Consider the following 23,782-nt stretch of genomic DNA (forward strand, 5'->3'; position numbering starts at 1 on the left):
AAAAGGTGCTTTTGACTACTCATTACTGATGAGACCTAGTTGTCTCTTTGCATGTATTTTATGCATTTACCTGTTATATTTAAGAATATATTTAAGATTTGTTCTGACTACTGTATTTCCAGAAGCTAAAATCAGGTCATGCTTTCTTAAGTTTCAGATTTAGTGTCTTATTCTTGGCATGTTCTGTCATAATCTGTGGCTGATAAGGGGAAGTGGGGTGTTTCGCCACCAACTCAGTTTAAGCCTTTGACTTAGGATCTTGGCAAACAACTATGCCCCTGATCTGTCTTAAGTATATTTGACTTTCAATCTACCACACTTCTTACCACATTTATCATTAATATGCCTTTGTCTACGTTAGGTGACCGTCTATTACTATCTGCACAGCATTTACGCTGCTTCTGCTGTCCTGTTCAAATTAACAACTACCAGATAACCTTACGGTTTTAAATGACTACAAAGCATATTAATCCAAATGCTTCCGCGTAAGTCTGCCACCTTTTACAGCCAGGAAATTGTTGTTTACTAAAGCAGAGACCACTGGCTTTTTGTTTAAAGAATTTTTATTAAAAATTGAGGTGAAATAGAGAATTTCCTTTTAGAAAAGGTGTGTTTAAATGTGTATGTAATTGTTTTCAATGTAGTCATTTGTAGAAATATGGTGGAACACTTGTCAGCACCAAAGTAAAGTCAGAGGTGCACGCATGCAGACAATAACACTAACATCTTCATGACCTTTACACAATAATGAGCAAATAAAGTGGGAAAAAATTAGAAAAGAACAATAATTTTTCTCTTGTTGACAGTCTAGTTGGGCAGGCATTTTTTATTTTCGTTCTTTCGGCTTATCCTGTAAATTTAGGGTCGCCACAGCAGATCGTTTGTCTGCATTTTGATTTGGCACAATTTTTTACGCCGGTTGCATCCCTCCAACTATAGCCGATATGTGGAAACTCGCTCTCTGTTGTGATTCGTCCTTAAAAATGAATTTCACAGATTTTATGAAATCCCCAATTTCTAGCTGGTCTGGGACTGGCACTGCATGGCTGGCAATTGGGATGGGCAGTATGGGGTTCAGTGTATTGCCTAGAGACAGTTCTACATATGGTTGGGAACCTCCGACCCTATGGTCAGTAGGAGGCCACTCTACTAACTGAGCCCTAGCTGGGCAGGCATGAATGTATAAAATAGTTAATGGTATAAATCTAAGGATTGTAGACTTAGCTCTCTGTCATTTAAATGGCAAGTCTGTCTTTACAGCTAAGTATAAACGCTTTTCTGTTATGTTGGTCATTATGATGGAGGTCATATATAAGGATGAGACACAACCTTTGTGTTTATTGCTGTGTATATGGAGAGTGTAAATGTCACCTCTGACGTCACTGGGCAGTAAACTAAAACACCTTATATTTGTAAATCATGTCCACAATACAGTCCCCGAAAGGTTTGGTGAGTTAAATTGTTTTTTTTTTTGTTTTTTGTTTTTGTCCTTTTCGGCTTATCCCGTGAGTTCAGGGTCGCCACAGCAGATCATCGTCCACATGTTGATTTGGCACAGTTTTTACGCTGGATGCCCTTCCTGACGCCACCCTCCCAAATTTCTACCGGGCTTGGACCGGCACTGCACAGCTGGGGAGTGGAATGGGCTGTTAGGGGTTCAGTGTCTTGCCCAGAGACACTTCGACATATAGCCAGGGCCAGGGATCAAACCACTCACCTTGTGGTCCGTGGACGACTGCCCTTACCACCTGAGCTAATTTAAATCTCCATGGTAATTATTTTTTTAAATGGAGAAAAACTATAGCCTATATGTGGAAGCCACCTTTTATGATTTGTCCTTAAAAAATAAGATTTTCTAATGAATTTCACAGATTTTATGAAGTCAGGATTTGTATATTGGTTTTCAACAACTCATTCTTTTACACTTATCTTTACAGTCTTCCTCTGAAATACTACACATTTTAAAATCTCTTCAGATTGTTTGAAATGAGAGGAAATGCTGATGTGTTTTAATATGAGGTTGCACAAAGATTTCACTGTTTTTTCAGATGAAACAGACCCACAATCTAAGTAAATCAAGTATGAAGTCTTAGGCGGTGCCAGGTAATTAGGACATCTACACACAGTCCTTAAACGTGCAATGGAGGTATAAGCATTATATAATTGGCTTGCTCTTATGTGTGAATGTCTGTTCTAATGTATTTATGACAGCTTATCAGGCTTAGTGAAGCTGGGTCAGTGCAGTTCTGTGAGTGTATGTAACTCAGCAGTAGCGTGTGTTAGAGGAGCATGTGTAGTTTGAAGTTTGGTTGAAATATATAATAGAATATAAAATACTTGCATTGCATTCTGCAGCTCTGGAGTACAGGATGATGCCGACTTTCACTCCACACATACCTGTACCGAGGCCCTCCTACTCACAGGCCAGGGAAAACCTGGTAAAAGCTATACCACCAAAACTCCTTTGTCTGCTGGCCTGCGGAGGAAAAGACTGTCGCTACGAGGGACCCGAGTGTTGGAAGTTAAATCAGCAGGTCATTCGAGGCCTTTTTTCCTCCTGGTGAGACTGTTTGTTTCATTGCTGTGTTAGATAATATGGCAAAAACTGTAAGTGTCAGTTTTACTGATTATGACTTTCTACCTGTCCCAGGGTGACAGACGATATAATTGCCATGGCACGACCGTCAAATCATCTAATTGAGAAGTACAACATCATTGAACAGTTTCAAAGGTAATCGCTATTCATTGTTGTACCCGCACTGTTTGTGTTGTTCTGCTAGAATCATGAACACTGAGCTTTGACAACTAACAGGCCTCGTTGTTTTTCTGTAGTCACCTACTGTCTTGATAATTTTACATTTTTCTCAGGTTGAACATCAAATCAATCATCAACATGCAGCTCCCAGGGGAGCATGCTCACTGCGGACCTCCCCTAGATCCTGAAAGTGGTTTCACATACTCTCCCCAGAGCTTCATGGAGAATGACAGTGAGACTCTGATAGACTAAAACCGCACAATATTTTTGTGTATTTCTCTGATGGATTTCAGTTTAATTTCCACTGACTGCTCTCTTAAATCTGCACTAATTTTTAGTAGGGGAATGTTAATGGGCAACAGTAGCAACAACTTCTTAAGGTTTATAAACTTTATTTTGAAAAATGTGTGCTTATTTAATATTTGCAGTTTACTTTTACAACTTTGGGATGCCAGATTTTGGTGTGTCCTCTATTGTTGGAATAATTGATGTGGTGAAGGTTTTGGCCTTTTCAGTGAAGGAAGGACGAGTGGCTGTGCACTGCCATGCAGGCCTCGGCAGGACAGGTACGAAAAAATATACGTACTGTATCTACTGACCATGTAAATACCACGTGTGTCGCCATGTGCACATGCTCTCAGGTCTATTTACTGCACGTGGCTGTGCATTTATGCTGTGTCTCTCTTGCTGCTCAGGTGTCCTGATAGCCTGTTACTTGATCTACACCCTGCGGATCAGCCCAAGCGAGGCTGTCCACTTTGTGCGAATTAAACGGCCTTGCTCTATCCAAACCCGGGCACAAATAACCCAGGTGTTTGACTTTGCTCGCCTGCTCTGCACACAGTTGGTTCAATACCCAGATCTCAGCCTGCGACATGGAGCCCCTTTCACCCTGCAGCACTACCTAAACCGACAAGCACTGCTGCTGCATGGCCAAGAGGGTCGCGCTCTCAGGCAAACACCAAAGGTCGGATCTTCATTATACTACATTAATCTTGTGTCAGGAACTGCCTGTACTTTAGAGCAATACCTCCTACTGCTTACTAATCTTCATTTGATTATTAGGTTTTGTACCTCCTGTGTGTGCGTCTCTCCTGCTTAGCCCTGGGTCTCCCTACACCTCCAGAGGTCTATGCTGAGCTAGAGAAGAGGTCAGCACTGAGGACCCTGAGTAGGACTGTGAGGGAGACTCTTGTGGCCAAACACTACTTGCCCTTGCTGAGGGAGCAACATAGGGGTTCGTGGGTGAGCTCAGTGTCCTCCTGGGATGAGCCGTTAGGATTCTTAGACAGGAAGAGAGAGGTGCTACTGGACAAGCGAAGCTACAGTGACTCTGACCTCAGCAAGATCACAGTAAATAAGGTCACATTCCAGATTATGTGTCTGAAGTACATATAGTTACTGAAAAATTAACCTGCTTATAAAAACTTTTCTCACTTTGTTGCATTTTGTCCTGAAGGATCTGGAGCTTAGCCCATACTGCATCACAGCATTTGGAAAAGAGAAACACCCTGATCGGAGACCAATTAGCCCAGTTCTTCCAAGGCCACCAGGCCTCCCAGCCACCAAAAATGAATATCAGACAGTTGAGTGTATCAGAAACAGCAATAACTGTACTAAGAGGTCAAAGTGCACAGCTAAAATGTTGCATACCAAGTACAACTCCAACATGGAGGTAATTTTGATTATTACTGTGTAAAAAGCCAATGAAAATTAACTATTTATGTGAAACCTTTAAACATTTTGATCTCTGTTACGTACAGTTGTGCAGAAATCTACACAATCCAGGCTCAACCCTAGTGGCCCGTACTGTTGCTAAGGCAATGGCAGACCAAGGTCCTCCAGGAGAAACCATACTGCAAAGGTCAGCTCTGCTGCAGGTAAAAAAAAAACTGTTGTCGATCACAACATAGCAGTTTCATTTTGACTTGATGTAAAGCCAATATGTTTCTACCATCACCTTCCTTTTGAACAGGAGGAGCTGAACAGTAGCGACTGTGGCTGGGCTCTGCTGGTTACTGAATCAGATCCCCATGTCCTCAGTTGTCTGTTGTGGACTTGGCTGGAGAGATTAAGGGTTGGTGGCATCAAATAAAAGGCCATAATAATGGAGCTGTGATGTAAAGCATATGCCAAGAAATTTTAAACTCCCCAAACTATGTTAAACATCTCTCTCTCAGTCATGTCTCCCCCTTTCCTCCAACCTCATGCAGGACCCTGTTCTGGGTTCAGAGGATGTAGGCAGCTTGAGTTGTGGAGCAAACTACAGGAAGCCTCTCAATTTGCTCAAGAAGGTGAGGAAAAAGGTGCATGAGTATTCTGAAAAGCATTCTGCTCCTCTTTTGGAAACAATTAAAAAGTGATTTACAATGTTATTACAGTCGCAGAAACACACCATCTATTGTCTGCTGAGCTGTGTGAGTGCAGTGACACGTCTGTGTCCACACAAAGAGGAGGCAGTGCTACGACGGTTGATTCGTGCACTTACGAGGGTAAGACAAATTTGGAGTTATTGTTTATCTAGAAATGTGTACGCCCTCTGCCATGAGAGTGTTGTGTTGATTGTGTAATTGCCCTTTTATGCCAACAGCGTCCTCAAGAGGAAATTGGAAGCCTTACAGCTTTAATAAAGATCCTGAAGACCAGTTTAGGAGAAACCTTCCACAGCAACAGATACTTCACAGGGGTCTACATCACCAATGCCACACTTTAAGCCACATCAGAATAAAAACCAACAGAGCATTTCTATTGGAAAAAACAACAAAAATAAATTCTTCAAATTTGAAACCATAGGTAAATAAAAATAGGTAGATAATGAAAACAGGTAGAAGGTCATGTACCTGCAGTGTACATTTAATTTAATATGCATTTAATTTGTAGAGAAGCAAGTTTAGATTCTATCTCAGTATTCTATCTATCAGACTATTCGAGTTTCCGGATGTGTGTTTGTCTTGCGTGTATGTGCTGTGGTCGTCATCTGTACTGACTGTTCAGTCAGTGAGAGTACAGTGCAGATACGTAGTGTGCATTGTCGTCTGTGTGGTTTGATTGTGCATCGGTCTTCTAGTGATGCCTATTACTTTGGGGCTCCAGCAGAGGGAGACAGAGCTGCCCTCCCTCAATAAATACACGTGATTGACGGTAAGAGCAATGTTTCGGTTTCTCAACCTCACTATCCCCGCTTATGTACCCCGAATTAAGGTAATCATGGGCAGCTAAATTTAATAAACGTGTTTGGACATTGTTAAGAATTTGTGTTGCTGTTGCAAGATATGAACCAGTTATGTTGGTTTTCTTGAAGTTTAACATGTGGGAGTTGCTGACTTGGGCAGTGAACTAATGCTGTGGAGTCCGTGGATTTCGACGGATGTTTACTTAATACTTTGTGAAATTCATAAGTTGTGTTTTCAATGTTTCAGTGTGGATTTTGACTGACGTTAACTTTATATTTTATAAAATCCATAAATTATGTTTTCAAATGTCTCATTAAATACACATGATGGTGAGAGCAGTGTGTCGGTTTCTCAATCCCTTTCTCCTGCTAGTTCCCCTGAATTAAGGGTACAACATCCACACACTTTTATACACAACACATATTATCAAGCAAACCCGTCAAATAGTTGTCTCCATGGTAATGTTGTCATAGTGAAGCTGACCAGCACCAAACATTCTGTGTTTGGGTTCAATACACATGCTGAGTTCCTTATATAGAGGGATACTTACTTACTTGCAGGATCTGGACATTTTTATAAAGGTAAAATCTGTTTAATTTATAACAATAACAGAAAAAAATAACTAACCTGAAAGCAATCACTGTTTTCCTAAGTTTGCTTGCACTTCAACATCTTGTGATTTTAGACTATTCTGAATATATATTGTTTGTTCACTTAGTTTGGCAATGGCTTCACTAAGTATTTATAAATTACACATTTTATACTGGCAAATAGTAACTTAGTAACTAATTGTGTCATTGATAAAAAAAAAAACGAGCATTATTGCTAAGTAAAGCAGCAAAGACTAGTGCAACTTATAGGAAATGTTAAACTATCTACAGTTAAACCTAAATTAGCCAGTATTTTGTGATACATTATCTCAATGCTTTCTTTAACTCAATAACATGGTCAGTACTTTCTTTCCATTAAGAGATTAGCGTGGATATTGTAAGCTTGCTAAATTTAATTTTCAGTTTGTGGCGCTTATTTGGGTATTAATGCCTTTAAGTATTTTAATTGTTTTGTTCGTTTAAAATTCTATTTCAAGCCACAAAATAATTTGGAGAATTTTGAAACATTTGCATTTACATTTACATTTAGTCATTTAGCAGACGCTTTTATCCAAAGCGACCTACAAGTGAGGTACAAGGCAGAAAAAAAGTCAAGGATAAAACATCAAAGCAAAGTCCTATCAGAAAAGTGTTAACATTTCACTTTGAAACAAACTTAGTGTTAACTCTTCTATAATTTAAGAGTATATTTCATTAGTAAAGAACTACTGCTGTGATCATACTGAGAACCTACTGAGAAGTTCTATTTCCATAATTCCCTCTGTTTAAACACTTGATTCCAATAAAGGCTTAGTAACCCATCTATCATGATGCCAAGAGATGGCCAGTAGGCCAATATGTACTGGTGTTACAGTATTTCACATTTGACCAAGCAACATTAGTGCCTGCAGTTTGACATTTTTATGCCAAACCCTTCATTTTTGCATTTTTAAAATGACTTTTTTTCCCCCTAAAAGAGAAATCGGTGGTGTATAAGACAGCAGAAACATTCCTGCAGTTACTCTATTTTTTGACTTAGAAACAAATTTATTAATTTATTTTAGGTGACAATTCCATCCCCTTCAGTCAAGGTAATGGGAACTTCTGAACATTGGATTGGGACATGGAGGCCCCACAGGCCAAGAGGACCCATAGCTGCCCAGTATAGTAGCCCAGGACCCAAGTATGCACTGCCTGCACTCACAGGTATAGCCAAAATACCCATTATGCTGATTTTTTGAAAACCACCAGCATCATTGTAGTAATTTTGAGTGTTATTATTGGCATTTTCTGTCATTATTCTCCCCATAAAGGTACTTCTCAACATGATCCTACAAAATCCAAAGCACCAATGTTCAGTTTTGGGATACGGTATAACTACTCCAGTTCTAACTGCTCCCCTGGACCAAGATACCTCATCCCCTCTAACATCACCAGAGAGGGCCAAGATGGCACTCCTGCATTTTCACTCCACAGCCGTCCAAAGGAGCCTAAATATTTCCAGGCCCCTGGACCAGGTCAGCAAAACCCCTTAGCTAAAGTGTGTAAATTCAAATGAAAATGAAAGACTGCTAATCTTGGATACTTGTGCTCTAACCACTGAAAGCTAACAATATGGCAGTTCTCTCATTATTGCATGATACTTTGTATCCTGCCAATCAGCAGTGTCTTTATGTCACTTCCTGTGGGGTTTCAGGCCACTACTCTCCAGAGTCATCAGGAAAATCAGTCTTCCACTCTGCTCCTGCTTATTCTCTGTCTGGGAGGAGCAAATATGTCAGCATTAATAAAACACCAGGTAACATTTAGTGTTGGGAGCATATTTAAGCTGTGAAATACACATTAAGTTTGATTGCACAAAGGACATAAATCTAAACTGTTGTTCATCCTGCAGGTCCAGCCTCCTACTCTCTGCCCCCTGTGCTGGGGCCCAAAACTATAGCAACATCTGCTGTTCCTTCCTATTCACTTTGTGGCCGCAGCAAATGTGGCAGCTTCCACGAGGACCTTAAGAAGGTACTGCACAAAACATAGTCCTTAACTTTATTTTGTTGTCCTTTCAGCTTATTGCGCGTGTTCAGGGTTGCCACAGTAGATAATTTGTCCGCATGTTGATTTGGCTGTTTTTTTTTCTTACGCCGGACGCCCTTCCTGACGGAAGCCTCCCCAATTTCTACCATGCTTGGGAATGGCACTGCACAGCTGGGGATGAGGATGGGCTGTTGGGGGTTCAGTGTCTTGCCTAGGGACACTTCGACATATGGTCGGGAAGAGTGGGGTGCGAACCTCTGACCCTATGGTCGGTAGGCGGCCCATCTACCAACTGAGCCACTAATAATTGCTTAAAATAATCTCAGAATATTTTATTCTCTATACTTTTGTTTCCCCTCCAGACTCCTGGCCCCGCTGCCTACAATGTTGTGGACCCTCGTGTTTACAGGAAGAAACCTCCCCAGTACAGCATGACAGGCCGCAACTTCACTCCTGGTGAAACTACAAATAAACCAGGACCTGGAGCACATTATCCCGAGCATGTAGGAAACCCTATTATGTCCTATTTGATAATCACAATACTGTTTGCATTTTGCTCATTCCTTGACATTTTCCTATTCGTAGGTGACCTTCACAAGAGCAAAAGCTCCAAGTTTCTCCTTTGGTCTACGTCACTCAGAGTACATCTTACCCGTCGTTGTAGACCTCTCTGAATAATGTAACATACATTTGGGAAAATAATTATTTGATCCTCTGCTGATTTTGTAAGTTTGCCCACTTACAAAGAAATTAAGGGTCTATAATTTCTGTGAGTAAAATAAGTATTGGATCCCCTATCAATCAACAATAATTCTTGTTCCCACGGACTGGGTATGTGTTCATGTCGTACACAAATTAGTCCCGACAATTTAACATGGTGCTCCTAACCACAAGTTGTTATGTGTATAAAAGACACTTGTCCACATAATCTTCCATTCAAAGTCCATAGGAAGGTACCCCTTCCTAAGAAGGCCCATCTACTGGCCTGTCTGAAGTTTGAGAATGAACATCTAAATGATTCAGGGATGGATTGGGAGAAAATAGTGTGGTCAGATGAGACCAAAATTGAACTCTGTGGCATCAACTGGACTTGCAGTGTTTGGAGGAAGAAAATGCTGACTATCACCTTCAGAACATCATCCCTACAGTAAAGCATGGAGATAGGAACATTATGCTTTGGAACTGTTTCTCTGCTAAAGGCACAACCCGGCTTTGTGGTATTGAGGGGTCATGTTTTGTAAAATCTAGGATGAGAACCTCCTTCCCTCAGCCAGGACTCTGAAGATGGGTCGTGAATGGGTCTTCCAGCATGACAATGAGCCAAAACATACCACCGAGGTAACAAATGCGTGACCCAAAAGGAATCACATTAAGGTCATTAAGTGGCCTAGCCAATCTCCAGACCTTGACCCTTTAGATAATCTATGGAGGAAGCTGAAACTTTGAGCCAAGAAACCTCTAGAATTTAGGTAAGGTCTGTAAACAAGAGTGGACCAAAATCTCTCCTGAGATGTGTACAAACCCTGTAACCTACCACAAAAAAACGTCATACCTCTGTGCTTGCCAACAAGGGTTTCTCCACCAAGTACTGAATCATGTGAAATACTTATTTTACTCACTAAAATGCAACTACCAAATACTCAATTTATGAAATTTGTATCATGTGCTTTTTTTGGAACTTTTGGTTGATATTCTGGCTCTATAGAGACAGAACTTGGAACTTTTGGTTGATATTCTGGCTCTATAGAGACAGAATATCAACCAAAAGTTCCAAAAAAGCACATGGTCCACTCTTCTTTACAGATATCCTATCTCTATTATTAAGAATAAACATATGATAAATATTATAGACACCTTATTTCTTTGTAAGTGGGCAAACTTTCAAAATCAGCAGGGGATCAAATAATTATTTTCCCCACTGTATCATCTTTTTTTAAAAACTTGAAGAAGAGAGACAAAATTACCCAACAGCATCAAATAAAGCAAAACAAGCAAACTTGTTAGCATTATTGAAATCATCATCATCGGCAGTTATAGACCTCATTGTATCGGTATGCTGTCTTGTTATTTGGTCAATAGTCAGGGTTAAAACCACTATTAGTATTTGCAGTAAGTCATACTTACAAATATTTAAATGGTTGCACATTTATCTATGATATTCTAATTTTTCTTCTTCTTTTTCTTTTTCTTCTGATTTCTGTAAGATCTTTGGCACTTAACTACTTCAGCCTAATATTAACTAGAAATAAAACTTTCTTTTTTTTATTTTATACTTTTTTAATATTCACCTTTTTTCAGCAATTTGTTCTCAATCCAATGAATGGAAAGACTCTACAGCTCCTCTTCAGCTTTGTTGTCTTTCAGCTTTAACTAGTCGGGCATACTTCAGCCTAGAGAGGCAATTCAAACTTTTATCACCAGCACTCTAACTTGTCATCCTAAACCTTCAACAACTCCTTTCAATATTTGGCCATCAGCGGAGAGAGTGCCGTCTGAAACTCCCATTGGGGGCCATTATACTGGAGGTCCAGAAATTCTCTTCAAATCACTAATGGGTGTTTAAAAATCGCCGCTTTGCCTTAGTTAGGGGCGACTGTGACTCAGGAGGTAGAGGGGTTGTCCAACAATCCCTCAGTTGCTGGTTCAATCCTAAGCTCCTCCAGTCACATGTCAAAGTGTCCTTGAGCAAGACACTGAACCCCAACTTAGTTGCTCCCAGTGAGCATTGTCCAGCTCCATAGCAGCTCCCTCATTGGTGTGTGATTGTGAGTGCCAATGAGAAGCAAGTGCAGACCATTTACCATTCATTTTCTTGCATATCTTCAAATAAAGTACATCACCATATTTGGTGAAGCCTTCTGCCACTCAGTTTTTTAATTTTTTTAATAGGAGTAATACTTTTTTACATTTTGCATTTTGCAAGGCAAAGTCTGAGCAGTTCCCAGCCTGTCTTCAGCATATGTGAATGACATAAGCTGCCATTTCCATGGTAACAAACAGCTGAATCGGATCAGCCTCATAGCTGTGTCCAAACACTTCACCTGACAGATTTTGTCCCACATGATACACAGTGAAGACACAAAAAACAGGAAACACTTTCACATTAAAAGCCTTTTTGATACTTTTTTTAATTTTTAAATGACGTTGTAAAGTTTACAGTGGATACACACAAACACACACAAGAAACACACTTTCAATATAAAAGCCTTTTTCATAATTAGATATTTTCATAAGCTTTTTTTAGGCTTCGCTTGAAAAATCCTTACAGCACTGAAGCTTTCACAGTGCATTTTATTTTTGGAAAAGCTTTTTCTAGTTAATGTTAATATCCTACATTAATACATTCCCATTTCTATATTTCCAGCTTACAAATCAGGAAAAGGGTTTGCTCTGCTCTGTAAACTGTGCTTAGGTGAGGGTCGCCATAGTGGATCATTTGTGTACATGTTTATTTGGCATGATTATTACGCTGGATAACCTTCCTGAGACTACCCTCCCCACTTTCTACCTGGCTCAGGACCGGCACTTCACAGCTGGTGATGGGCTGTTGGGAGTTCAATTGACCCATTGAAATATCAGTTCTCCCAACCAAATAGCTGTGAAAACTGAAACTGGTCTGAAATACTTTAATCAGATGTTACATTAAAACTAGAAAAAGCATTTCCAAAAAGAAGATGCACTTTGCTTTGGTTCTACAAGAATTTTCCAAGCGAAGCTGAAAAAAGTTTTTGCTGAAATAGCTGAAAGCTTTGCTTTTGCTGAAATAACTGAAATGGAAATGTTTTTTCCTTATATACTGCTTAGGCAAACTCCAAAACCAGTTAGCCTTTAAAACTTCAATGGCAATTATGTAATGTCTTTGATGATCCTCATCATTGCCAGTTTAGTAGCATTTTCTTGACAAGCATGGGGGTATCTAAGAATGTATGCAATACATTTAGGACTGGTAATGCCAGAGCCCTGTGTGTTTGTGCTGCTGACTAACCTAAATGAGCCTAAATAAATGTTTTAATTAATTGTTGAACACTTGGCTTTTGTTTCTATGGCATATCCAATTACATTTTTTATTGCCCTTATTTATTTTAGCTTATTCAAATATCAGTTTTCCAAACCAAGCAGCTGTGAAAACTGGTCTGATATACAATAATCAGTTGTCACATTAAAATAAATGTGCAACCAATTAAATATTTTGGATTCAGTATGATTTACTTCAAATACTGATAGTGGTTTTAACCCTGACAAAGTGACCAAATAAAAAGACAGCATACCAATACAATGAGGTCTATAACTGCCGATGATAACTGAACAAGCAGTTTGCTTGTTTTGCTTTATTTGATGCTGCTGTATAAATTTGAAGTTTTGAAGAAGAAACGAGTGTGAAAATAATTATTTGATCCCCTGCTGATGAAGTTTGCCCACTTACAAAGAAATAAGGTGTCTATATTTATCATAGGTTCATTCTAAATAATAGAGACAGAATATCTGTAAAGAAGAGTGGACCAAATACTCAATTTATGACATTTGTATCGTGTGCTTTTTGAGGATTTTTTGGTTGATATTCTTGCTCTATCCTTTAGAATAAACCTAAGATATAATAATAAAATTATGGAACCCTTAATTTCTTTGTAAGTGGGCAAACTTACAAAATCAGCAGAAGATCAAATAATTATTTTCCCAAATGTATGTTACATTAATCAGAGATATCTACAATGACGGGTGAGATGTACTCTGAGTGACGTAGACCAAAGGAGAAGCTTGGAGCTTTTGCTCTTGTGAAGGTCACCTATGAAGAGGAAAATTTCAGTGAATGAGCAAAATGCAAAAGGTATTTTGATGATCAAATAGGACATAAAAGGGTTTCCTACATGCTCGGGATAATGTGCTCCAGGTCCTGGTTTATTTGTAGTTTCACCAGGAGTGAAGTTGCGGCCTGTCATGCTGTACTGGGGAGGTTTCTTCCTGTAAACACGAGGGTCCACAACATTGTAGGCAGCAGGGCCAGGAGTCTGGAGGGGAATAAAAAGTATAGAGAATAAACATTTTTTGAGATTTTTTAAAATATATTATTTTAATGACTATGTTTTGTGCAGTACCTTCTTCAGGTCTTCGTGGAAGCTGCCACATTTGCTGCGGCCACAAAGTGAATAGGAAGGAACAGCAGATGTTGCTATAGTTTTGGGCCCCAGCACAGGGGGCAGAGAGTAGGAGGCTGGACCTGCAGGATGAACAACAGTTTAGATTTATGTCCTATTTCGCAGATTAAATATGCTCCCAACACTAAATGTTACCTGGTGTTTGATTAATGCTGACATATTTGCTCCTCCCAGACAGAGAATAAGCAGGAGCAGAGTGGAAGACTGATTTTCCTGAGGACTCTGGAGAGTAGTGGCCTGAAACCCCACAGGAATATAGATAAAGACACTGCTGATTGGCAGGATACAAAGTATCATGCAGTAATGAGAGAACTGCCATATTGTTAGCTTTCAGTGGTTAGAGCACAAGTATCCAAGATTAGCAGTCTTTCATTTTCATTTGAATTTACACACTTTAGCTAAGGGGTTTTGCTGACCTGGTCCAGGGGCCTGGAAACATTTAGGCTCCTTTGGACGGCTGTGGAGTGAAAATGCAGGAGTGCCATCTCGGCCCTCTCTGGTGATGTTAGAGGGGATGAGGTATCTTGGTCCAGGGGAGCAGTCAGAACTGGAAAGGTTATAATTTGTCCCAAAACTGAACATTGGTGCTTTGTATTTTGTAGGATCATGTTGAGAAGTACCTTTATGGGGAGAATAATGACAGAAAATGCCAATAATAATACTAAAAATCACTACAATGATGTTGGTGGTTTTCAAAAAATCAACATAATGGGTATTTTGGCTATACCTGTGAGTGCAGGCAGTGCATACTTGGGTCCTGGGCTACTATATTGGGCAGCTATGGGTCCTCTTGGCCTGTGGGGCCTCCATGTTCCAATCCAAGGTTCAGCAGTTGTCATTACCTTGACTGAAGGGGATGGAATTGTTACCTATAATAAATTAATAAATTTGTTTCTAAGTTAAAAAATAGAGTAACTGCAGGAATGTTTCTGCTGTCTTATACACCACCGAGTTCTCTTTTAGGGGGAAAGAAGTAATTTTAAAATGCAAAAATGAAGGGTGTGGCATAAAAATGTCAAATTGCAGGCACTAATGTTGCTTGGTTAAATGGACAGCCCTTAAACAATTTGACTAATGCAATGTGAAATACTGTAACACCAGTGCATATTGGCCTACTGGCCATCTCTTGGCATCTTGATAGATGGGTTACTAAGCCTTTATTGGAATCAAGCGTTTAAACAGAGGGAATTATGGAAATAGAACTTCTCAGTAGGTTCTCAGTATGACCACAGCAGTAGTTCTTTACTAATGAAATATACTCTTAAATTATGGAAGAGTTAACATTAAGTTTGTTTCAAAATTCTCCAAATTTTTTTGTGGCTTGAAATAGAATTTTAAATGAACAAAGACTTGAAATACTTAAAGCCATTAATACCCAAATAAAGACCACAAAGTAAAAATTAAATTTAGCAAGCTTACAATATCCACACTAATCCATTCATGGAAAGAAAGTACTGACTATGTTATTGAGTTAAAGAAAGCACTGAGATAATGTATCACAAAATACTGGCTAATTTAGGTTTAACTGTAGATAGTTTAACATTTTCTGTAAGTTGCACTTGCTTGCAAATAAAATGACTCCACTAGTCTTTGCTGCTTCATTTAGCAATAATGCTCGTTTTTTTTTCAATGACACAATTAGTTAATAAGTTACTATTTGCCAGTAGAAAATGTGTGATTTATAAATTCTTAGTGAAGCCATTGCCAAACTTATTGAACAATATATATTCAGAATAGTCTAAAATCACAAGATGTTGACGTGCAAGCAAACTTAGGAAAACAGTGATTGTTTTCAGGTTTTTTTATTTTATGTTATTGTTATAAATTAAAAAGACAACTGATTTTACCTTTATACAAGTCCTGGTCCTGCCGTAAGTGTCCCTCTATGTAAGGCTTTATCCCTCTGAACTTGAACCCAAACGCAGATTGTTTTGTGCTGGTCAACTTCACTATGACAACATTACCATGGAGACAACTCTTTCACGGGCTTGCTTGATAATATGTGTGAGTGTGTGTACGTGTGTGCGTGTGTGTTTGTGTGGACAGCCCGGGAATTGCCAAAATGTGAATGCATGAAACACGGTGTGTAGATGGTGTAAATGATTTATTAGTCTAAAAAGCTGCACCAGGCCACAGGGTCGAAAGGTGGACATGTGGGTTGGCTTTAAAATGGTACAACTACAATACAGTAGCCTGCTCCACTATTCAAAGTAAACATGAGATGTATCAGTTAACATTGTATTATTGTGTTCTGATGTAGGAGGAGTTACATGGAAATATGCAGGACAGCTGCCTAGCAAATCTGTGAATTGGGCCACACCTTTTCTACTTTGGAATGTCTCATTGTTTCTTTTTCCTTTGTTTATTAAACTCTCATGATGTGGTATTATTATATAAATATAAGTTGGTTGGTTTCTGAAGGATCAACCATCTTAACCTACAGAAACAAGTGTCCCTGTAAACCCTGGCACAATGAGCCAAAACATAAAGTAAATTAATGGAATTCAACAAGTATGATATCCAAGAATGAAGTTTATTGTTTTTATTTTGATGGGGACTCAGCTTAAAGTGTAGAATTTGTGATGTAGACCCTTGTGAAGTATCTGTTACTATTTCTCCTAAATTTCCTCTTAAGGGCGCTGTTGGCATAAAAGGGCAATTACACAATCAACACAAAACTCTCATGGCACAGGGTGCGCACACATTTGTAGATAAACAATAACTCCAAATTTGTCTTACCCTCGTAAGTGCACAAATCAACCGTCGTAGCACTGTCTCCTCTTTGTGTGGACACAGACGTGTCACTGCACTCACACAGCTCAGTAGACAATAGATCCTCTGAACTCCGAACAGGGTCCTGGATGAGGTTGGACGAAAGGGGGAGACATGACTGAGAGAGAGATGTTTAACACAGTATGGGGACTTTTTAAAAAAATCCTGGCAAACGCTTTACATCACAGCTCGATTATTATGGCCTTTTATTCTCTCCAGCCAAGTCCACAACAGACAATGAAACAGGTTTCTCTTGAAAATGAGACCTTGTTACTCAATGAGACTAACATGTATAAATAAAGAAACAAACAAAAAAAGAAAAACAATTATAAAACAACTGAGGACATGACCAGCAGAGCCCTTAAGCAGCTCCTCCTGTTGCAAAGGAAGGATACAGTAGTAACATAGTGGCTTTACAGTTTTATTTTACACATCAAAATAAAACTGGCATGTTGTGATAAAGTTCTAAGATAAAGCCTTAAAAGTTTGATGTTCCATTTTTGGGGGTAAATACATTTGGCAAAGATTGCTTTTTAGTGTAAAATAAAGCGATTATTGCTTTGACATGTATAAATACTGCAGTTGTCACCAATAAACTGTTCCAGCTGTCTCAATCTGCATAAAGACATAAGGACATGAGCAACAATTTCAGGGCTCTAACCAAAGTCATGACTGGACTGTTTGATTTAGCAGGGGCATTGCCTTTTACCCGGGTGTTGGATGGTGGTAATTTGTGCTCAGTATCTGGGCAAGTAGAATTTACATGGTAAGGTCTAGTTCCATGTTTTTTGTTATGCAGGATTTTGGAACATTCACTTCCTAATAATTGTTACATTCACACTGATGTTTTATTGGTTAGTTCAGTAGCATTTTCGTGACAAGGATGTGGACATCTAACAATGAATTCATTCTATTTAAGACTGGTGATGCCAGAGCCCTTGCACTGTTTGTGCGGCTGACTAACTTAAATGAGCCTAAATAAATGTTTTAACTAATTAATTATTGAACACTTCGCTTTTTTGCTTCTATGGCATATCCAATTACAAACTATTTTTATTGCCCTTTTTAATGTAAATATTGACAGCATGTGTCACTTGTTTTTGTTGTTTTGGCTTATCCTGTGAGGTCAGGGTCGCCATAGTGGGATATTTTGTCCACATGTTGATTTGGCAGTATTTTTACGCTGGATGTCTTTTCTGAGGCAACCCTCCCCAATTTCTACTGGGCTTCGGACCAGCACTGTGCGGCTGGGGATGGGGATGGGCTGTTGCGGCTTTTCCCCAACCTCAGCCCAGGTTTTCCCAACCAAATAGCTGTGAAAATGCACTTTGAATGCTTTAGCGTTGAAAGGATTTTCCAAGCAAAGCTGAAAAAAAGAGGACTGTTTTTGCAAAAATATAGCCGAAACAGCTATGCTTAGGCAAAATTCAAAGCCTTGTAAGCCTTAAAACTCCAAAGGCAAAACTTCAAAGGCAATTATGTGATGTCTTTGATGATCATCGCCATCAAAGCAAAAATTTTAAAAGTGTAAAAACCTTAAAAAGTATAAAATATATTTAAAAAGCAATAATGTCCTTTATAAGCTGAATGTTTTGAAGGTTGAACTGTTTTTCTAGATGAAAGTATGCTTAAGTAGTTAGGTGCCAAAAAACCCATGGATGAAACTGTAGAAATGTATTAGTGAATGTATTACTCAGTGCAAAGTATAAGTCAAACACCTGAAGAAAAGTAGAATTTATAAACTACTATGACCATTTCATAACAACAAAAGTTGAGATCTCAGTGGGTCAAAGTACGCAGAACCATTTACATCTTAATTTGGAGAAAGTCGAAATTCTAACAATTGTCCAGTCAGTGAACCTGAACCTAATATCTACTTCAGGTAGACTAAAACCACAAACTCATTTTACCATTTAAATGCAAAAAAGTAAAAGTGTTTGGACATGTCTCTGAGGCTGATCACATGACCTGATTTAGCTGTTTCCGTTATCATGGCAACAACAGCTTTCAATCTGCTGATCAATCACATTTACTGAAGACAGGTTATAAACTGCTCAAACTTTGCCTCGCAAAATGTGCAAAATCTGAAAAAGTATTAGTCCTATTAATGGAATTAAAAAACGGCAGAGCGGCAGAAGGCTTCACTGAACATAATAATATATTTTATTTAAGATACTCACAAAAATGAAGACAGGGCGTAACTGTTTTATACAGCCCTTGTTTGTGTTTTGAGGAGAATTTCTGGACCACTATTATAATGGGCTCAAATGGGAGTTTCAGACGGCAATCTCGGCGCTTCTGGCCAAATACAGAACAAACTGCAGTCATCCACCAGCCTCACTGGTTGTTATGGGGAAAGCAGCCTGACTACTGAGGTCTCCAGACTGCCTGACAGTCCCCCGCCAAAAAGAATCAGGCAATCAGGTTGATCAGCTCCACTGGGTGCTATTTGACTTGAGGTTGTCTGATATAGACGTTGACTGTTGTGAAGTATCATCCGCTGGTAAACAGAAGTTAGTCAGCCTTGTTACTGAATTCCAGTCCAATCTTTTCCAGGTAAAGTTGGATTGTGGAAAAGCTTACCTCTATCAGATCTGGGTTGTTTAATTTGGTAGCCGTGCAGATGCATTACGCCCACTCAGTATCAAAAGCTCAGCAAAGTGTTGGATGAAATGGAGGAAAAAGAAATCATAAGGAAATCCAGCAGTGAATTTGCATCTCCCTTGCTGTTAGTGTGAAAGAAATTGGGTGATGTGAGAATCTGCAATGATTTCCTGTGGGTCAATGCCCGAACCATCAAAGATTCACATCTACTTCCTCATCTATCTGATGCCCTCACTGCTTTGCGCGGTAATGTCCTTTTTTCTACCATGGATCTCACGTCTGGGTACTATAATGTGGAGATCGGTGAAAAGGACAGAAAGTACACAGCTTTCACATCACTGTTTTGACTATATGAATATAACTACATGTCACAAGGACTGTGCAATAGTCCGGTGAGATTTATGAGAATGATGTTAGACATCTTAGGTGACCAGAACTTTCTAAGTTTGATATGCTACCTGGATGACATTGTGCTGTTTGCCCCCACAGAAGACTTACCAGTGGAGCAATTGGAAATGGTCTTCTAAAGGCTCAGAGTTCACAATCTGAAACTTGCCCCCATGAAATGCCATTTTATGCGGAGGTCAGTAAGATTTCTGGGGCACAATGAGATGGCTGATGAATTGACAACTGACCCAGATTAAGTGGCAGCTATCATGTCCCTGTTTTCGGTCAAAGCTGAAGTCGAGCTGAATGAGAACAAATTGCTGAAAAAAGCTGAATATTTAAAAAAAAAGTATGTAAGATATTAAAAAGCTGAATGGAATAGTTAGGTACTAAAAAACATACAGAACACATAAATCAGATGAAGTATAATAATAATAATAATAATAATAATAATAATAATAATAATAATAATAATAATAATAATAATAATAATAATAATAATAATAAAAAAGATCAGAATATTATTACTGTGAATGCTCCAGCATTTAGATTACATGGTTGGTGAAATATTCCAAAACTATTGTATAACGTTTTATGTGCGAAAAGATTACAACAAAAGAGTTTTCTGTACTAAACAAACAAACAAACAAAAAACATAACCCTAAATCGTTGAAAATCGGAGAGCATTTTTCACAGGCATCATTAAGGACGGCCAGAAACGGAATAGAGAGGTCCTTCTGGCGTCCTCGTTGCATAGAAACGAAAACCATTGGGGGCATCATGCAACAGCTACAAAAGGATTATATGTGGATTTCTAGATTAGCAAAGTAAATCGTCTAACTTTTTGTTGTCTTATACCCATATGATATTCATGATATTTAGATACGTACCCAGGTCTAAAAATGGTACCAACGGCCAGGTCGCGGCGCTAGCTGCTATTTCAACTAATTGTTAGCTGTCGTTTTACATGGAGATACGGCAGTGTCCACAGGAGAGTTTAAAAAGGCAAATGTAATCCGCGATGATCTCCGTGTCCTAAGTACTCTCTGTTTAGACTGACTTCCGTTTTGTTAGTGTGAAATGAGGGATCGTGCCGAACCAATCGATCTAAGCCTCAGCTAATGTAACTAATGGCACGCTAGCTAACCCAACACTTACTGTGACTCTCGTTATCAACTAGCTAGCCGTCCGCTGCTAGCACCTTTAGGGGCTTAGATGATGTTTCAGGTATTTAGATTCGACTGAAACAACTATCATAATTAAAATAATAAACACGTGGAAAATGGCCGACGAAGTTGGCAGCATCCCTGAACTGGATCTAAAGAAATACGATGCTGACGAACAAGTGAAGATCATCTGTCTGGGAGACAGCGCAGTCGGCAAATCTAAGTGAGTATTAACATAAACGAAATAGGTTTTTTTCATGATTTAAAAAAAAAACTTTCTTCAGTGTATAATCTTTTCACGTGTGTAACATTGGACTTCTGTTTTTCTTTCTCATAGGTTAATGGAAAGGTTTCTCATGGACGAGTTGTATCCTTTAGCAACTTTCTAAGTTCAAAGTGAAACAATGTTTGTGTGAGTTAATATAATTTACATTATGATATCCAACCAGAGCCATTACATCCACTTTCGCCAAGGGACTGTGCTGCTGAATCTCAAACAGCTTAAACAACTACACGGCATTAGAGCATATCATTTCTAGTAAGGAGTTAAGATCCTTAAATTTATTTGTAGTCGTCCCCAGCAGTCTTCAACCTATGCTTTGACTCTCTACAAACACACAGCTAATGTAGGAAACAAGACAGTAGCAGTCGGTAAGCATATTGCTTTTTGCCCTAATTGATTTTACCTAATTGAAAATCACAATTAAATCAGATGCATCAGCCACGGTCAGACTTGCATTGCTTCTGCAGGGATGTTTATGTTTTTATATGCAGATTTCTGGGACACTGCTGGTCAGGAGAGGTTTCAGAACATGCATCCCTCATACTACCACACAGCACATGCGTGCATCATGGTAAGACCTACTCAAGATGATTTCAAAACCGTTTAAAGACTAGTGCCTTTCGCAAATAATTTAAACCCTGTGGAATTATAAAGCAGCCTGATCGGTTTTCTATTAATTTCTCGTTAAGGTTTTTGATGTTCAAAGAAAGATCACATATAAGAACTTGGTCAACTGGTATAAGGAGCTGAGAGAGTATAGACCAGAGATACCCTGTTGTGTGGTTGCCAACAAAATTGATGGTGAGTTTGGTTGTGACACTGCACGTAAAGCTAAATATAAAGTTTTTATATTAATTTAATTTTACATTATTTTCACAGCACAATAAAATAAACTGTGTGTGGTTTGCATTTCTGGTTGTTTTTATTTATATATATATTTTGTATATATTTATTTATTGGCCTCTATTTGACAATCAGCAATAACCCTAGAATTATAGATATTTGATTTTCCTTATCTGCAGCTGATTTAAAGGTGACACAGAGAAGCTTTAACTTTGGGAAGAAGCATGGACTCCCATTTTACTTTGTATCTGCGGCTGATGGAACTAATGTAGTTAAGGTTTGAACATTTGTTGTTTCTCCTGTAGTATCAATGTCAGTGTTCCAGAAGTTCATGCATTTTCAGCTCATTAGTAGTTAATATAGAATTTAATATTAGGTTGTGAGGTTACAATAGTAGTGAGATATCTTCTTTTGTAAGTCAAAGTATCAGATTATTTCAGACTATATTTCATTAAAATCTCTTTGACTGTGACTGTTACTGTCACAACAGATGTTTAGAGAAATGATCAAGCGAGCAGTGGACTACAAGCAAAACCCCAGTGACTTCATGGATGAAGTAATGCAAGAATTAGAGGTACAAGGTCTATTCACAGACGTGAATGTCTGAACAAAATGTCTTGTGCAATACTTCCTCTTAGAAACTACATAATAATTTTTCACTTTGCAATTCTTGTTTTGTAAATAGATTATGTTTACATTCTTGTATATAGTCTGCATTATTTGAATTATTACTTACATAATCTGGCAACGGCATGTACTTTGATGCTGAAATTAGTTGTCTGAGCTAAAACGCGTTTGTATTGATGAGATTTTCTCACATTCCTCTTGTAGAACTTTGACCTGGAGAAGAAGGAGGATAATTCAGTAGCAGATGAGGATGGACTGAAAGCCGAGTCTCCTGAGACGGTCTGACACGCTTTTAGACACACCCTCCTGTCATCTCGTAGATTATTTGTCCACCTCTGAAGTTGATGCTGTGAATAGATTGTTTTAAATCAAATGTCTGAGATAACAGATATTCTGTGACAGATAACAGACAAACAACAGGAATATTGTTTGTCTTTGTCATTTTGGTCGTGTGCTTTTATACTATTAGCTTGTTACTCTTTTACTGGGGAATGGCTGATAAGCTTTTAGTCAGCTATAATGTCACTGTCCTCTACCCAGTCAGTGACAGGGAAATAAACCTGGTGGAATAATGAGGAAAATATATTGTTTACCCAATTCATTTAGCTGCTATTTTAGTATTGTCACTCATACTCTTAACAATATCTAAACTGATCAGCCACATTAAATACACCTGGTGGTGTTAATTATTGTTGCATTATTGATTCTTGTAATGTTTTATTTCTAGAAGATCCTGCAGTAAGGCTGAACATTTGCTTAGGCGTGAAAACCAATTATTTTGACATGTAATAGGAATGTAAAACATTGAAAACTAACTCACACAGAGCAAAGAGAACATGTGATTATGAAATGTATTTGCTGCTGTTCCCGATGTTTGTGAAATCTTGTGTGCAGTGCCAGCGGGCAGTTGCATCTGTTGGCTGGTTTTGTTGCATTAATTTTATTATGTAAAATCTGTTTTTCAGCACCCTTTAAATGAAAACTTAATGTACCATGTAACCAAATTGTTAAATCTCTTTCTAACTTGCTGTGTGATGCAGCAGCAAGCACAAGAGTATAGTAAACTACACATGATCATTTTATAAAATACTTACACTAGTCATACATGCATATGAGTAGACATCAGTGCTGTTATACTCATGTGTCCTTCATTATTCATTTGAGGTATTTTTTTTGCACATTTAGTCATGTTAGCAGAAATGTTGCCATGAAGAACTTTAAATCTGTTTCCTGGCAGAAGCCTCAGAAAGAGCATAATTCAGTTATTTCTATAGTGATTATGTTGTACATAGAATTGCTTTGTTTGGCATTTACTCCCAATAAATCACACTGTAACAATTTTAACACTGAGATATACTCGACTAGCAGGAGCAAGAATTCACACCACAGTTCGTGTTT

General features: G+C 38.6%; 4 protein-coding genes across 7 annotated transcripts; 3 read left to right on the forward strand and 1 right to left on the reverse strand.

Moving 5' to 3' along the window:
• The first annotated feature begins 2 nt into the window (after positions 1-2).
• On the forward strand, positions 3-6,256 carry zgc:77752 (uncharacterized protein LOC393862 homolog). Its single transcript, XM_067502270.1, has 12 exons — positions 3-2,560; positions 2,651-2,731; positions 2,869-2,987; positions 3,184-3,321; positions 3,451-3,722; positions 3,821-4,117; positions 4,215-4,430; positions 4,519-4,635; positions 4,731-4,832; positions 4,969-5,049; positions 5,137-5,247; positions 5,346-6,256. Exons 1-12 carry the CDS (start codon positions 2,370-2,372, stop codon positions 5,466-5,468), a joined length of 1,848 nt encoding a protein of 615 aa, XP_067358371.1. The 5' UTR covers positions 3-2,369; the 3' UTR covers positions 5,469-6,256.
• A 168-nt stretch (positions 6,257-6,424) lies between these two features.
• LOC137126167 (ciliary microtubule associated protein 1B-like) lies at positions 6,425-10,625 on the forward strand. Its single transcript, XM_067502658.1, has 7 exons — positions 6,425-6,509; positions 7,583-7,724; positions 7,832-8,035; positions 8,215-8,316; positions 8,413-8,534; positions 8,912-9,052; positions 9,135-10,625. The coding sequence occupies exons 1-7, from the start codon at positions 6,447-6,449 to the stop codon at positions 9,225-9,227; spliced, it is 867 nt and encodes a 288-aa protein (XP_067358759.1). The 5' UTR covers positions 6,425-6,446; the 3' UTR covers positions 9,228-10,625.
• A 1,034-nt stretch (positions 10,626-11,659) lies between these two features.
• On the reverse strand, positions 11,660-17,751 carry LOC137126168 (ciliary microtubule associated protein 1A-like). Of its 4 annotated transcripts, none has more exons than XM_067502662.1 (7): positions 16,442-17,751; positions 14,430-14,549; positions 14,119-14,322; positions 13,838-13,939; positions 13,643-13,764; positions 13,415-13,555; positions 11,660-13,332 (listed from the first exon to the last, which is right to left on the reverse strand). In XM_067502662.1, exons 2-7 carry the CDS (start codon positions 14,539-14,541, stop codon positions 13,240-13,242), a joined length of 774 nt encoding a protein of 257 aa, XP_067358763.1. In that variant the 5' UTR covers positions 14,542-14,549; positions 16,442-17,751; the 3' UTR covers positions 11,660-13,239. The 4 variants fall into 4 exon arrangements, with proteins under 4 accessions (XP_067358763.1, XP_067358761.1, XP_067358762.1 ...); XM_067502660.1 differs by having other exon boundaries at positions 14,430-14,571; positions 16,442-17,750; XM_067502661.1 differs by lacking the exon at positions 16,442-17,751 and adding an exon at positions 15,550-16,223.
• A 2,401-nt stretch (positions 17,752-20,152) lies between these two features.
• rabl2 (RAB, member of RAS oncogene family-like 2) lies at positions 20,153-23,728 on the forward strand. The gene is made up of 8 exons (XM_067500263.1): positions 20,153-20,854; positions 20,969-20,998; positions 21,203-21,282; positions 21,406-21,485; positions 21,604-21,715; positions 21,937-22,034; positions 22,248-22,331; positions 22,589-23,728. The coding sequence occupies exons 1-8, from the start codon at positions 20,748-20,750 to the stop codon at positions 22,667-22,669; spliced, it is 672 nt and encodes a 223-aa protein (XP_067356364.1). The 5' UTR covers positions 20,153-20,747; the 3' UTR covers positions 22,670-23,728.
• The last annotated feature ends 54 nt before the right edge of the window (positions 23,729-23,782 follow it).

This window comes from Channa argus, chromosome 4 (genome assembly GCF_033026475.1).
Source record: "Channa argus isolate prfri chromosome 4, Channa argus male v1.0, whole genome shotgun sequence".
NCBI classification, from domain to species: Eukaryota; Metazoa; Chordata; class Actinopteri; order Anabantiformes; family Channidae; genus Channa; species Channa argus.